General features: G+C 44.9%; 1 protein-coding gene across 3 annotated transcripts in view; it reads right to left on the bottom strand.

Moving 5' to 3' along the window:
- Nucleotides 1-16581, bottom strand: part of Cnot10 (CCR4-NOT transcription complex subunit 10) — a 49563-nt gene that overhangs the window by 7774 nt on the left and 25208 nt on the right. For 2 of the 3 annotated variants that reach the window (XM_021635759.2, XM_021635761.2), the window contains 5 exons: nt 15754-15956; nt 12352-12473; nt 11100-11276; nt 8600-8680; nt 1071-1184 (listed from right to left, as the gene is read on the bottom strand). In XM_021635759.2, the coding sequence (XP_021491434.1) occupies nt 1071-1184; nt 8600-8680; nt 11100-11276; nt 12352-12473; nt 15754-15956 (697 nt within the window). The remainder of the gene's footprint in view (nt 1-1070; nt 1185-8599; nt 8681-11099; nt 11277-12351; nt 12474-15753; nt 15957-16581) is intronic. The other variant, XM_021635760.2, reaches the window with a different exon arrangement.

Here is a 16581-nt window from a genome sequence, read left to right as displayed (position 1 = left end):
GTGCTGCACAGACCGCCCCCCCAAAACAAAAACAAAAACAACCCTGTAGATTAGAAGCTGGTAAAGGCACTTGACAATGCAAGCCTGGTGATCGGAGTTCAATTCCCATAAGATCGGAAGGAGGGAGCTAACTTCAAACAAAGCTGTCCTCTAAACTCCATCTGAGCACCATGGAAGGCCCCCACGCCTGCCACCCACCCTCCCACCCTTCCTTCCGACACTGGTGTTGTGTCCCCCATCCTCCCCCAAGCACACAGTGCCACTGTAGAGACCAGCAGAGATGCTGGCCTCAGTGAGAACAGGCCCAATGAGCTGCCACGATGTGGCACACGCACTGTGGCACGTGCACACCAACACTCACACACATACACCAATAATACATATAACCCCAGACAAACAAACAAAAACCACATTGCAAGCCAGGCAAGGTGGAGCACACCTTCAGTCCTAGCACAGGAGGGGGAGGTAGGCAGCTAGGCCACTTAGAGCCACACAGTGAAGTCCCGTGTGAGAGTATAAAAACTGAGGTGCAAGTCCACGAATCCTAGGCTGCCACAAACCTTTACCTTCTGATCCTCTGGCCAACCTGTGTGGCCACTGCTAGGATTATATGCACATGTGGCACATGTCATGGGGGTGCTGCCACTGGACCACGGCTTTATGCACGTGAGGCAAGCACACTGCACAGAGTGACGCTTGTGGCATTTTTAAAAATACTTCTTTTTCTGTTTTGTTTTTAAAGATAGGGCTCTGGATGGCTTTGAACACAAAGCAACTCATCCTCCTGCCTCAACTTCTGAGTTCTAAGACTACACTCATGTGCTACCACGGCCTGCCTGTACTTACTTCCTTCTTCCCTCCATTTCTTAAGACAGGGTCTCAAGTAGCTCAGGATAACTCGGTATGCATTTACAACTGGCTCTGATTCCTCATCCTTCTGCCTCCACCTCCTAAGTCCCGGGATTAACAGTCACATATATCACACATCCCACTGGAAGGTAAAAGCAAGCCCTGCAGAGAGGAAGCAGGAGCTTTGAGACAGACGAGAACGCAGGGGAAGCCACACTTACTTAAGAGAGCCCGACAGCTTGGGCTGCTGAAGGAGCTGATCTGCATGATTCAAAGCCATGAGGTTATCACCTAAGGCCAGAGCCACATAAGCGCTGCAAGCAAGGATGGAGCACCTGCAACACAAAAGAGAAGGCCAGAAGCTGACATCTTTGTCCAATACCAAAAGGCTAGCCATGAAAATAAGTAACAGCGTTGTATTTATATAGTTAGGAATGTGCACATACACTTAACAGCCAAGAAAAAGAGGGCTTCAATTTGACAGGATACACGGGAGGGATTGTAAGAAAGAAAAGGGGAAATAATATAATTATACCATAATCTCAAAAAATAATTTAAAAAATGCAGGGAAAATTAAAACACAAAGGTTAGAGTGCGATGCTACATGTAGGATACTTGTTCACAAATAAAAATTTAAAGATGTTTGTATGCATTTGCATGCTTAGTAACACACTAGGATCCCAGTGCTTGAAAGACAGAGACGGGAGGGGCTCGAGTTTGGGAGCAACCTAAGATGCCTGGGAGTTTATGAAGATGGTTCCTCTTCATTTTTCATTGTGTGAGATTATAATTAATCATTTCCCTCTTTTCTCCCTCCACCCTCCCATGGACACTGCCCCCATAGCTCCCTTTCAAATTCTTAGCCTTTCCCCAACTTAATTTTTTTTAAGAGATTTTATTTATTTATTTATTTATTTATTATGTATACAGTGTTCTGCCTGCATGTACACCTGCATACCAGAAGAGGGCACCAGATCTCACTATAGATGGTTGTGAGCCACCATGTGGTTGCTGGGAATTGAACTCAGGACTTTTGGAAGGGCAGCCAGCCAGTGCTCTTAATCTCTGAGCCGTCTCTCCAGCCCCTTCCCCCCCACTTCATTCTCATGCCATCCTTTTGCAGAGGTCATTCATTCTTCTCTGCACTGTTAGTACATATGCTGCCAGAGTGAGCATGGAGACAGGGCCTTACTCCAAAGTAAAGACTCTCCTGAAACTTATAGTCTAACCTGCATTTACACTTGAGCCTCCCACGTGCCGAACAATAGGCACAAGCCCCAGCAAGTGCTCACCCACCGCAGGGCTGTTTGGTTTCCTTCTTCCAAGACAGGGTCTTCCTCTGTAGTACAGGCTGGCCTCAAAACTCACAGCAATTCTCCTGTCTTGGCTTCCCAAAATGTTAGGATTACAGGTATCTACTAGATAGACCAGGCTGGCCTCAAACTCAGAGATACACCTACCTTTGCCTAAAGTGTACTGGGAGCAAAGCTGTAAGTCACCATATCTGGCTTTCTCTAATTCCTCCCTCCCCCATTACTATCTTTTACTTGATTCGTCTAGGTGTATACACACGACATGTGTTCCTGGTCCTTCATAGGCCAGAAGAGGGCATCAGATTCTCTGGACAGTAGTTACAGATGTCTGTGGTACTAGGAACTGAATCCAGGACTTCTCGTGCTGTCAGCTCTTGAACCATCTTTTCAGACCCCTCTAATCTTTTCATTTGTTTGTTTGAGACAGGGTCTCTCTGTATAGCCATGGCTGTCCAGTAATTCACTATATGGATCAGGCTTGCCTTGAACTCACAGAGATCCACCTGCCTCTACCTCCCAAGCACTGGGATTAAAGACATGTGCCATCACCACCCAGCTGCCTATCTATAACTCATGATAAGCAACAGTACCCAGTAATTTAAGACTGGAGACACAGTTCAGTGGCAGAGTACTTGCCGAGCACAGACAAGATCCTGAATCCAGTCTCCAGTACCACAAAAAGAAAAAAGGGCTGTGATGGTTTGAATGAGAAATGTTCCCTACAGGCTAATGCATTTGAACACCTGGTCCCTAGGCGGTTGTCACTGTTTGGGGGAGGTTGTGGACCATTAGGACGTGCACCCTTGCTGGAGGAAGGTGGGCACCAGGGGCAAGTTATTGGCTTTATAGTCCTGTGCCACTTCCTGTTACCTCCTTACTTGATTACTGGTGGTTGCTGGCACCTCCCACTAGTTTCAAGAAAAGGCTGCCTGTGGCTATGGTCCCCACGACAGCCATTTCTTGGCTAGCAGACTCAAGGGACTAAGGGAGGGAAGCACGGGCTAGCTATCATCTTCAGAAACATGTCAGTAGTTAGAACTGTGTGACAAGACTCAATTTTTTTAGCGTAGTTTTTTCTTTTGGCTTGTTTTCTTTACTACATTTATTTGATTAATTAGGTGGTGTTTTAGAAGGTCTCATGTAAGCCAGGTTGTCTCAAACTCATTCTGGGGTCAAGGATGACCTTGAACTATTATTCTTGCTTACATTACCAGCATTGCTTACATTACCAGGGTCATCATACCTGTTTGTTTTGATTTTAGTTAAAAAAAATATTTTAGATAGTGTCTCATTAGCCTCAGTACAGATTAGCCTTCAACTCACTACGTAACTGAGGTTGACTCTGGCTGGCAAGTTTGCCAACTGAGCCACACCAATATTCTTGTTCCTATTTTATTTTAGAAACTTTTTACTTTAATACACTTTATTTTTTGTGTGCTTCAGCAGGCACACTCAGAGCCCTCTTTCTTTGGCTCCTGCAGCCAGAGGCTGTCCCTTTACACCGTAGCGCCTGGAACCAGAACAGGACCACCTGAGGCAGGCCCACTGGGAACCGCTGGCCCGAGCCTCCCCTGACAGTAGGTGGCTATTACTGCTCCAGCCCACTGTCAAGCTCACTCTGGGTCCAGAAATCAGTCATGTGAGCTCTGCAACAGGACAGTTCCCAGCAAGCTCACATCATCCTACATGTAACAAAATGAGTGTTTCCCAACTTTAACTATAGCACCGTTAATAAAACCATTAGTAAAAACCAACCTCCTCAAATATTTAAATAAGTCAGTATAAAGCTGGGGGCCAGGGACGGGTCTACAGCTCAGACCTTGGCTAACATTTCAGTCCTCAGCAAAGCAAAGCAACACATTTGGCTGGCATCCTGATCAAGGGCCACGGAGTTAAAGCAGTTTCACTGCCCTGAAGGGATAGCAGCTTTTATGATGCCTTCTTCCTGAAGCCTGATAATCCACTCCAGATCACTTCTCAATGCCCTCTCCACTCAGTTTCCCGTTAGAAAACAGTACTTCCCGCAGGCTCTGAACAACAAAAAGAAACACGCATGGCTCTACCTACTAAGCCCTTGCAGAAAATCATTTTACTTTTGATCATCACTACTTAAAATACTCCCCCATCCCCAACACACACTACACCCTGGAGTCACTGTCCAATCCATTTTACCTGACGCTCAGTGGATCTGACAGCTCATCGGACTAGAAGATGGAAGAAGCAAGGGCAGAGACACTCTAGCTTCTGCCCCCTGTGGAGATTCTGACAAAACCCTCACTCTATTGCACATGCCTGAGGGCTAGCTAAGTCCTTAGACAACAACCAGAGAGACAGAAGAAAGGAAGGGAAAGCAAAGGGGGACGTCTCCTTAAACAGAAGTTACAATCAGCTGCAGACGAGGCATTAGAAACTGTCAAAGAGATCTCCTGGGGACTAAATGAATGCAGTCCAGACACCTCCAACTTCAACCACCAGTAAGGAGCTGACACGGCTGAAATCAGTCACCATTTATCAAGAGAAAAAGGCCTTTACAATGAATGTTCACAAGTATCGACTGAAAAACGGGCTGGCGAAACCAGTGCACAGCAAAGTGAACAACGTGATTTCAAAGAAACAAACTACAACAGCCCCAAACCACAAGCTTATGCCACTGCTCTACAAGCAGTTCAGAAAAACAAAAGTAAAAACCTGCTGGCAGTACCGCCGGACTCCTGACCCTCCTGCCTCCACTTCCTGAGTGTGGCTACCACGTCCTGTGCTGTGCTGGGTGCAAACTCAAGGGCTCTGCACTTGCTGGGCAGACACTCCACCAAATGAGCTTCATTAGTGGAGGCAACACACACATGAAAACAAAATACAGTGAGCTTTCATGACCTTGGAGTTAGCAAAGGATTATTCTTTCTTCTTTTCTTTTTTGAACCTCTGCCTCCACTGCACTGACATTATATGAATACAGCTATAGGAATATATTACCACACCTCATCTTTTTGTTTGTTTGTTTGTTTTTAAACAAGGTTTCTCTGTGTAGCCATGGCTGTCCTGGAACTTGTTCTGTAAAGCAGGCTGGCCTTGAACTCAGAGATTCGCCTGCCTATGCCTCTAGAGTGCTTGATTTAAGGCACATGATACCACTCCCTGGCTCTTATTTTCTTTAAATGATTAAATTTTATGTGCATTGGTGTTTTGCCCGCCTGTATGTCAGTGACAGACCCTTGAAACTGCAGTTTATAGATAGCTGTGAGTTGCCACAGGAGTGCTAGGAACTGAACCTGCGTCCTCTGGAAAAGCAGCCTATGATCTTAACATCGAGCCACCTCTCCAACCCCTTATTTAAAAAAAAAAAAAAAATTTTTTTTTTATTTGATTTTATATTAGGTGCATTAGTGTGAAGGTGTCAGATGCCTTGGAATTTGTGTTACAGGCAGCTGTGAGCTGCCATGTGGGTGCTGGGAATTGAACCCAGGTCCTTTGGAAGAGCAGACAGTGCTATTAACCACTGAGCCATCTCTCCAGCCCTCCCACCCCTTATTTTTAATATCAAATAAAATTTTGGAGGTGCTGGGCATAGAACACAGAGACTACCAGGTCTCAAGCAGCCTTGATCCATAATTCGTGAGAATAGTATTCTTTGTTGTTGTTTTGAGTTTTTGTGTACATGAATGTGTAGCATGTGCATGTAGAAGAGGACACCAGATTTCCTGAAACTGGAATAACAGCTAATTTGCTGATGAACCAGCATGCATTCATCCTGGGCTTGAAAGCCATCTTACGATAAAGACAAACTAGATTCACACTGTTTAAGATCAAATCTGTTTCTCAAGGCTAGGCCTCATCTGTAACCTTAACTACAAAATGGTTTACTACCTGTTCAGGAAACAGCAACCATGTCTTTGTTTCAGGGGGTTGTTATGACCATCTTCCAACCCAACTTTTGTTTCAAAAGGTTATTTAAGGCCACCTTGAAACCACGTCTTTGTTTCAGAACATTGTCATGAACAACCTACTATGTTTATGTTTTGTTTCTTTAACCCCACTATTTGTCTGCCGAATTCCCCACTTGGAAATCCCCTACCCCTGCCTTATCTTCCCCATGTCCAATGTTGACCTCTTGAACTCCAACTGCAGGGCACCCAAACCGTGTTCACAAATAAAAAGGCTTGCTTTCATTAATTTGGACATGATGATTTGGGTTGGTGGTCTTTATCCTATCTTCAGGATTAACAGTTGTGAACTATCACATGGGTGCTGGGAATTGAATCCAGGTCCTCTAGAAGAGTAGCTGGTGCTCTTAACCTCTAAGGCAGCTCTCCAACCCTGAGGTTTTGTTTTTTGGGGACAAGATATCATCACTATACAACCTGGGCTCAAATTCACATCTGCCTACTCTGCGTACTGAGAGCTGAAATGTAAGGCACGTGCCATCCTGAGCCCACACTCTTTTTTTCCTTTTTAAAACTTCATTTTTAATTGTGTGTGTTGTCATATACACATGAGCAGAAGCCCTCGGAGACTAGAGAAGGGCATTGGATCTCCTGGAGCACCCTGACCTGGGTGTTAGGGTTCTCTGGAAGAGCAACATGTCCTTTTAAAGATTTATTTGTATTATCTCATGTGTGTGAATGTTTTGCCTACATGTATGGATTTACACCATGTATATGCCTGGTATCCATGGAGGTCGGAAAGGGATATCAGATCCTTTGAAAATGGAATTACATAATTTTGAGTCACTATATGAGTGCTGGGAATCCAACCCAGGTCCTCCATAGAAATGAGTGCTCTTAACCATCAAGCTCTCTCTCTAGCAGCTCCCCTGCTTTTTCAAAGTCACCATAATTTTTTAAGTATATAGGCATTTTGCATGTATGTATGGATGTGCACAAGGGTTTCTGTTGCCCCTGGAGGCAAGAGGGTATCTGACCCCTTAGAACTGCAGTTACCGTGAAACTCCAGTGGGTGCTGAGAACTGTGCCTGGGTCCTCTGAGGACAAGAGCTCTGAGTCTACTCTCCAATGCCAGCATGTGAGTTGGACCCATTTGCTGATTTTGTACATACTTCCTAATTGGGGGAAATGAGTATTTTTTAAAGGTTTACTTCCTTTTACTTTATGTGTATAAGAGGTTTGCATGACTAAATGCGCACACGGAAGCCAGAAACGGCATTCCACTAACTCCCGCAACTGGAGCTCACGGTGCTGTGAGCTGACCGATTGTGATGCTGGTCCTCTAGAAGGACAGCAAGTGCCCTTAAACACAGAGCCATGCCTCCAGCCTTGTTTTTGTTTCTCCTTTGTTTGTTAAGATGCCATTTCTCTGTTGTATAGCCCTGGCTGACCTGAATTTACTATATGCAAACCAGGCATGTCTCTGCCTCTGAATTGCTGGGATTAGAACCAGGAATCACCATGCCTGCCCCAAACTTTTTTTTTTTTTTTTTGAGACAAGGTCTTATCTATTACAGGCTGGCTTTGTAGCCAAGGATGACCCTGAACTAATGATCCTCCAGCCTTCACCTTCAAAGTGTTGTGACTACAAGCCTGCATGACCATGGCTGTAAGCATTCTACCAACTCAACTACGTCCTCAGCCTCCAGGATATTTTCAAAAGACACTTTGATTTAACACAGAATTTCACCACTACCTCAACTGTCACCTGTTGTCAGCTTGCTTAGAATGAAAATTTTTAGACTTGTTTTCTTTACTCATGTCAGCTGTGCTGGAAATAGGACTTGGTCCTGCCCTGGTGCTTTCAGTGTTACTGAGCACAGGGGTCGAATACAATACAATAGAAAGTAGGCTTTGCTCCAGTTACATGTTATAAACCACATAGAAGAGTTCCCGTCAGGAGAAGGCCAAGTCTTTTATGGCCTACATCCTGACAGTCGCATTGTGCTCAGGCTGTCTTCTGCCTCACACCTTAACACAGCCAACTGTGTCTCCAGGTCACTACTGCTGCTGTCCAGCACCTACTAGGCTCCTTTCAAGGTAGCTGCATTCCCTTGCACAGGGAAGGCTGGCATGTCCTGGAGACCCTGTCTTTGTCTCATTGTATCATGTACTTCTCTATAAACATCCATGCCTCTTTCCACACAGAGAAGGAAGTAACTATTATCTCTGAAAATCACCAGCTGTCTTGCTAGGACAAAAGAAAACAGAACTGTGCCACTAAAGGTACGAACCGAGAGGACTCCAGGCTATGCTCACCTTTTGTCCATACCCTCCTCAGAAGGCGGAGCGGATAAGGGCACAGGGGCAGGCATGGGGGCCTGCCTTTGCTCCCCGGAACCCAGGGAAAAGGCCAGGCATGGCCGCAGACCCCGTAACTTCGGCACCGAGACAGTAAGGGGCACGGCTGGACTGCTGGGTCACGTGCCCACACTCTAGTGTGCACTGGGTCACAGTGTGCTCACCCGGGGGATGCTCAGTGCATCAGGTACTCACTTCAGGTTTTCCAACTCCTGTTTCCTCAGTGGAGAAGAAGGTGGAGCTGGGATGAACTTATCTCCATCATGGCTTTTACTGCTGGGACAGAAAGACTCAGATGTGAAAAGGGACAAGCCAGCGTGCAACTTGCTCTCCTACTCCACCTTCCACTGCAGCGCAGGTCTTACAACACAAGTATGAGTTGGAACAACTAATGCACCCACACCTGGCTACAAATACGCTAACTGGACCTGGCGCTGTGGCACACGCTCTAACCCAGCACCCTGGGTGGCACAGGTAGGAGCATCTCTGTGAATTAGAGGCCAGCCTGCTCTACAAAGCAAGTCCAGGACAGCCAAGGCTACAAAGAGAAGCCCTGACTCAAAAAAAAAAAAAAAAAAAAAAAAACACCCACCCACCCACCCATCCACCCAGCCAACCAACCAGCCAAGCAGCCAAGCCTGCTACCCACTGCTGCATTTTCCCTAGGACACAGTGCCTAGAACAAGCATCTCTACTACGTATCTTCACACTCTAACTTTACTTCAAACTTTCTTTTTTTTTTCTTTTGTTCTTGGTTTTTCCAGACAGGGTTTTTCTATGTATTCTTGTCTGTCCTGGAACTCACTCTGTAAACCAGGCTGGTCTCAAACTCAGATTTACCTGCATCTGCCTCCCAAGATTCAAGGCATGTGCCATCACTACTCCACTCAAAATTTCTTTAGTTGATAAGCTGGGGTTGAGGTTCAGTTGACGAGTGCTTATCTAGCATGCATGAAGCTCCGGGATCCATTTCCAACACTGTATGAGCCAGGCATGATAGTATGTGCCTTTAACCCCAGTGTATGGGAGGTAGCAGCCAAAGGACTTAGGTCAGCCTGGTCTATGTGAGACTTTGTCTCAAAATTTCTATGTCAAAAGTTGAAAATTATAACCACGAAAAGAGGTGTTGGAATGGAGACTTGGCTTAAGGGTCACATGTGGAGAGCAGGTGGGAGCTCGCACCTCTATTCCAGCAGCACTCAGAAAGCTGAGGCAGAAGGGTCACTGGAAATTTGAAGCTGACTTGGGCTACAGACCTAGATCAACACAAAGAAAAGGGCAGTAACAATAATAAAGCAAGTAGGCTTTTCTTTCTTACTTTTTTGTGTGTTTGTTTTGTTTTTTTTCAAGATAGGAGGGTTTCTTTGTGTAACCCTGGCTGTCCTGGAACTTGTTTTGTAGATCAAACTGACCTCGAACTTAGAGAGCTCTGTCTCTGACTCCTGAGTGCTGGGACTAAACGTATGTGCCTCCTAGCTGGTGCCTTTTAAAAAAAGCAACATATTTTTAAAATATGCGCATATGTGGCCATGCATATCTGTCTGCCTCTGCTCGCAAGTGTTTGAATTAAAGGCGTACTCCACCTTGTCTCGGCTTGGCTCCTAACAGTCAATAAATAAAAAAGAAAAACAAAATAAAAAAGCTTTCCTAATACCTACAAGACTTTCGAATACTCCCACTGTTAGGCAAAAGGTGTTTCTTTTCTTTCCTATTTCTTCAGACCTGTCACTCTCCTGCTGCCAGAACTGACTACAGATGTGCGCCATCGCCTGTCCATTTCTACCTTGTCGCAAAGTGTTCTCCTCACTTAGCTTTCACCTTGTTTCTCTTCTGAAACACCAGAAACAGTCTCCTTTGGCATGAATTTTGGAAATGTCAACTTGACACAAGCTACAGTAACTTGGTAAGAGGGAACTTCAACTGAAAAAAAGCCTCCATCAAATTGGCCTAGGTGAGGCTGATTCTTGTTTTCTGACTGATATGGGAGGACGCAGCCCACTGTGGGTGGTGCCACCCCTGGACAGATGGTTCTGGGGTGCATAAGAAAGCACAGTGAACTATGGGAAGCAAGCCATGTGGAAAAAGCCTGTGAACAGAGTCCTTCCTTGGCTTCTGCTTCAATTCCTGTCCTCACTTCAATGATGGTATATGATCAAGACTAAACCCTTCCCTTCCTGTGGTGGGTTGAATAAGAATGGCCCCCTTAAACTCGCTGGTGGTAGCACTCACAGAAGCAAGCAGATCTCTGAGTTTGAGACCAGCCTGGTCTACAGAGTGAGTTCCAGGAGAGCTACACAGAGAAACTAAAAAAGATTAAAAAAAAAAAATGGATGCCTTAGACTCATATATTTGAATGCTTAGTCAACAGTGAATGGTTTTATTTAAAGGATTTAAATATTATTAATTAGTAATAATTAATATATTAGATATCATTTAAAGGTTAAGAGGCGTGGCCTTGTTGGAAGAAGTGTGTCACTAGGGGTGAACTTTGAGGGTATGGACCCAGATGTACAACTCTCAGCTACCTTCTGAGATGTCTGCCCTTGTGCCCCACCCCCCATGACATTAACGGACTAAACCTCTGAAACTGTAAGCCAGCCCCAATTAGACACTGCCACTTCCCAAGCTGCTTTTGGTCACAGCGCTTACCACAGCAGCAGAAAGCAACAGGATGGGAGATGAGTAGGAGGGATACCTGCATGTCTCGCTGCTCTCGCTGCTCTCTGTGTTCCCTCCAAGCTGGCTGCTGCTCTTGGAGCCATTTTCCTGCTTTAGGTCTTGCTGTTCTTCCGGCAACAGCAACAAGGCATTTCTGAGGCAGATGGCTGCAAACTCCACACTAGCTACAGGAATGGCTGAAGACTGCCCATCACTTTAAAGAATAAAACAAATAAGCTGAACAGACAGCAGAAAAATAAACCAGACTTTGCTGCTATAGGGATTCATTAACTGTGATGATGCACGCCTTTAATCCCAGTGCTTGGGAAGCAGAGGCAGGCAGGCCGATATCTGAGTCTGAAGACAGCCAGGGCTACACAGAGAAACCCTGTCTCAACAAAACAAAATGAAGCAAAACAAAACAAAAAGGAATCATTAACTGTTACTGAAAACTTTCTCCTCTGATGGACAGAAATTTTAACAAAAGCTGTTGTAAATACTCTCATAGAAGCTACAAAACACAAAGGACTGTAAATACACACATGAAACCAGGATGAGACTCAGGGATCTGCACCGTCTGTACTAAGGCAAGAGAACTATGGATGAGGCCATGAGAATGCAGGGAAGGAAAGTACTGCAAGAGTGCTAAGGGGTGCAGGTGGGGGCAGAGGCAGAGGTCAGAGGTTAAGAGCACTGGCTGTTCTTGCAGCACCACCCACTTGGTAGTTCACAGCCCTCTCTAACTCCAGTTCCAGGGGACCTGATGTCTCTTCTGGCCTCCATGAGAACCAGGCTTGGATGTGGTACACATAAATAAATGGCCACAAGATACATGTAAAATAAAAATACATAAATCTTCAAACAAACAAGGACTTAAATCAGTACATGTTCAATATAGTTGTATTTTTGCTTGTGAATGTTTTCAATCAGAGGATTCATGGATTCATGGATAGAGACTCACTGACAAGGGTGAGGAGAGCAGACATGATCCAAAAAGGAGACACCAAAATGCCTTCTTCTGTACATTCCAGTTCATGGCAATGAACGGTCTGCTTCCTTAGGATATGGACAGTTTTAGCACCCACAGATGCTAATCATAATTACAGTAGACAGACCAACTCACTGTGGACTTAACTCAGCATAGGCCTATTTACAATGCAGCAATAAACTGTCATCACAGAGCAATTTCTCCCGTGAAACGATACAGCCCAAGCTACTTCCCACGAAAAACACAGCATGAACGAACGGTGTTATTACAGAGACACACTGGTTCACGGCAAAATACTTACTTGTAGACAGTGTTCTGAATAGACTGTGATGCCAGAACTATTTTACGGTGATATCCTTGACCAACAATAGACTGTACAATTCCCTTTTTGGTGGGAAGACCTTTAGTTTCTTGCTCAGAAGTCTATAAAACAAAAAATATTTCAATAAAATTTAAAGAAACTAAATTTAGCATAAAATATAATCAATTAGCTTACAATTATTATTATGTTTCATAAACTTATTTTCTTTATATGTTTGCCTGCTGCTACGTATTTCTCCCATGTGTGCGCCTGACGCCTGCAGAAGCTACAGAGCACTGGATCCCTCAACTACAGGCACTTGTTTCCCACCATGTGACTGCCAGGAACCTAACCTGGAAGTGTCCAACTCTCCAGTACTAAATTTTACAATTATTAAGTGTGAGTATGGGAGGGTGCATGTGCATGCTTAGGAGACAGGGTTTTGTTATGTAGCCCACGCTGGCCTCAAACTTGCAACCCTCCTGCTTCAACCTCCTATATGGTAGGATTAGCATAATAACCACTTTGTGACACTACGCTTCCCCTCCTACATATCTTCATGCGTGAAGAATACATGCTTGTCTGTGAATGTTAAGGCCTGAGGGTTTACTTTTTGAAACAGTCTCTCAACAGAACTGTGGTGGTTTGAATAGACATGGCCCCACCGACTCATGTGTCTGAATGCTTGGGCCACAGGGAGTGACAGTATTAGGTGTGGCCTTGTTAGTGACACTAACAAGTGTGTCACTGTAGAGGTGGGCTTTGAGGTCATCTATGTTCAAATTATGCCCAGTGTTGTACACAGTTGCTTCTGCTGCCTGCAACCAAAATGTAGAACTCTCAGCTCCTTCTCCAGCACCATGTCTGCTTGCATACCGTGATGACAATAATGGACTAAACCTAAAACTGGAAGCCAGCTCCAAACAAATGTTTTCCTTTATAGGAGAGTCACCACGGTTGTTGTGTCTCTTCACAGCAACAGAAACTCCAAGACAAGAACGTAGGGCAGGCTGATAAGGCTAGTTTAGCTAGCTCCAGAGGTCCTGTCTCTGACATTCCAGTCTGGAATTACACTGACCCTAGTCATGGTGCTCAGAAGCCAAACTCCAGTCCTTATGTTTATTATGAGCTCTGTCTCCTGCCACTACCCACTCCCTGTCACCATGTGTTTCTATTACTCTCACTCTGCAGCCCTGCCTGTCCTGGGACTTGCTTCTGTAGGCCAGGGTAGTTTTTAGATGGCCCTCCCTCCCATGTGCTGAGATTACAGGTACCACCTTGCCTTGCGTCTTTACATCACCAGAAACATCATCTAACAAGCTACAGAAAGAGTTCACATGGGTATAATTCTTACCATCTACATAATTTTTAAACCCCCAATCCACAAAACTAATGAATAGCTAAACTAAAAGGTATAGATGACTTCACCATAGGAACCTGATAATGGCAGTGACACACTACTCTTCTTCCACCTCATTCTACTTACTGTGAGGTAAATTCCACCTAGTCATCATCACGTGAGATATCCAGAATCTTCTCTAAAGCAACAACTGGAGCCAGGCAGCAGGACAGCGGAACTAAGAGCTGCCCTGTGGCCCTTTCTCTAAGCACAAAGGGTCCTCACAACTGACATTCATGAAAGGATTAAGATAAGCAAGTGATTTCTAGATATTCATTCAATAATTTATTCACTCATTTAAGTTTATTTTTAAGTAAATTTATAAATAAATAAATTATGTGTATGTATGCGCCAGTGGGTTTATGCACAAGAGTGCAGTGCCCAAGAAGGCCAGAAGAGGGCATCAGATCCAGTTGAGATTCCAGCGTCTAGAAGGTGAGTTACAGACAATTTGTGAGCCACCTGATGTGGGTGCTGGGCATCAAATTCAGGTCCTCTGGAAAAACAGCAAATAGTCTTAACTGCTAAGCCATCTCTCCAGTGCCCAGGTCCAGTTAATAAGTTTTCTTAACAAGTATAAGTCTGCCTAGAATTTATCAGTTAATTTAAAAATGATTCAAATAAGGAAGTAAAAACTTCCTTTTGTTTGCTTCTGACATGAAGTTTAGGTAGCTCAGGATGATCTCACCATGAATTCTTGATTCTTCTGTCCCTACTCTGAAGTCCCTTTTCCCCCTGAAGTCCTTTTTTAGAAACCAAAGTACAAGAGAGACGGCTCAGTGCTTAGGAGCACTTGCTCTTTCAGAGCGCCCAGGTTGTTTCCGGCACCCACATAACAACTCAAGTTCCAAGGGCTCTGTGATGTCCTTTTCTGGCCTCTGTATGCACTGCATACACATGTGGTACATACATATATGCACAGGCAAAGCACTCACATACATAAAAATAAACCTTAAAAGAAACCCCCAAAATATCGGGCTACAGAAGCAGCTCAGTGGCAGAGTGCTCTCTTACTGTGCACAAGGTGCACATATACAACACAGGCACAATCTCTCCACACCAGGACAGGCAGAGTGAACTGAATAAAGCTTCTCAAGAGCATCATTAATCTCACCTCTTTGGTGTTCAACTCATCAACTACTTAAACACTGTGAGCAGGACTGCCCAGCACGCATGCTTCTTTCAAACCCCTGGTTCTTTTGCTTGCTTTTCAGAAAATGCTGCTCGGTAAAGAAGCGCCGCCTCCCGCATACCCTACTGCGGGCAGGCACGCAAGTAGGACCTTAGGGAAGCCTCCACACTCCCCCCAAGGAACATGGGAAGAGAGGTGAGGGGAACAGACGCCTGGCAGCTATTTTTTCCCACTTGTGAACCGATCCCTCTCAAACAGAGATTCAGAAGGCTGCTACCAACCTTGCGATAATAATGCAGGGCGAAGCCTATTTTTAGCCACCGAGGCCCAGTGTGTCAGAGAGGATACTCTATTGTTCTGTGCTTCATTGGCTGGAATGCTGTTTAATGTACTCCTGCCCATAGTCTATCAGATTCTCTTACCACCTGGTACATGAACCATCCTCATGCTTGCAGACAGCGCAGCCCAGCAGGGGCCATCACTGTTCTGACACAATCCTCTCACTGGTGCCAGTCCTTTGCCAAGTATTAGAGCTAAGCAAGTGACACTTTGAAGCTAAATTCTATCCCCCAACTGCTATAAATTCAGTGACAGTGAAAAAGGAAATGAGGCCTTAGATTCTCATTTAGTTTCAATGTATCAAGAGATACCCTGGAATGGAGAGATGGATCAGGGATCAAGAGCCCTGGTTGTTCTTCCAAAGGTCCTGAGTTCAATTCCCAGCAACCACATGGTGGCTCACAACCATCTATAGTGAGATCTGGTGCCCTCTTCTGACCTGCAGGCACAGATGCAGGCAGAATACAGTATAAATAATAGATAAATAAATCCTTAAAAAAAAAAGAGAGAGAGATGCCAAGGCAGCACTCACCCCTTTATTGGCAGCAATGCAGCATTCAGCCAGCCGTAGCCAAAGACGAGGATTTGCATGGTATACCTGCACAGCTTCAATAAGACACTCAAAGGCAGCAAGAGGCCTCCCGACGTGCAGCAGCTGGATCCCACAGTTATACAGCAGCTCATACCTTTTGTTGGTTAGCAATGTACACATGGGTCTTCCAGAAAACTTTCTGCCTGTGATAAAATTTGGAGAATAGATCATCGACGTTCAGTTGCACGAAAGCCTTCTTCTCTTAAGACACTTCATGTTGAGTACCAACAACCCCAATTCGAAACTGTGGCCAACGGCTCTCTCCTAGGTGCTCTCTCGACGCTGACCCCAGCCACAAGTACCTGCACGCAATCAAATGCCTGTGACAGTACGGACAGAAATGTCCTTGTTTGTGTCAGCACTTTCCACAGTGGTGCTTCAGGGGGCAAAGACCTGAGATCAGGGTCACCGGTTTTCTGAACCTCACAGCACCTTGCCTACCTCAGATTGGTTGGCCATTTTGTTAGCACATGTTACACTTTCGCTGTTTAAAATATATGTGTCATCAACTGAATAGGTGTTTATGATTTTACAAATTAGAAACTTGCTTGATTTTAAGCATTTCTGATCAAAGGTCCATATAATCTGAATGTAACCAGCAAACCATAGCAAGTTGCTTTCAGGCTGTGAGATACCACAATCCGTCACTTGTAAGGTTCTGCCAACAGTTCACAATAATGCTAGTCAAGAAATTCTGACTAGTTAAAATGTGACTCAGTAGGATTCCGATTCAAATCTGTAACAGACTGAGGGTAATGGATTTTTTTT

This window comes from Meriones unguiculatus, chromosome 6 (genome assembly GCF_030254825.1).
Source record: "Meriones unguiculatus strain TT.TT164.6M chromosome 6, Bangor_MerUng_6.1, whole genome shotgun sequence".
Taxonomy (NCBI): domain Eukaryota; kingdom Metazoa; phylum Chordata; class Mammalia; order Rodentia; family Muridae; genus Meriones; species Meriones unguiculatus.
The sequence above is the reverse complement of the archived record's forward strand: the minus strand, read 5'-3'. Positions and strand labels throughout refer to the sequence as shown.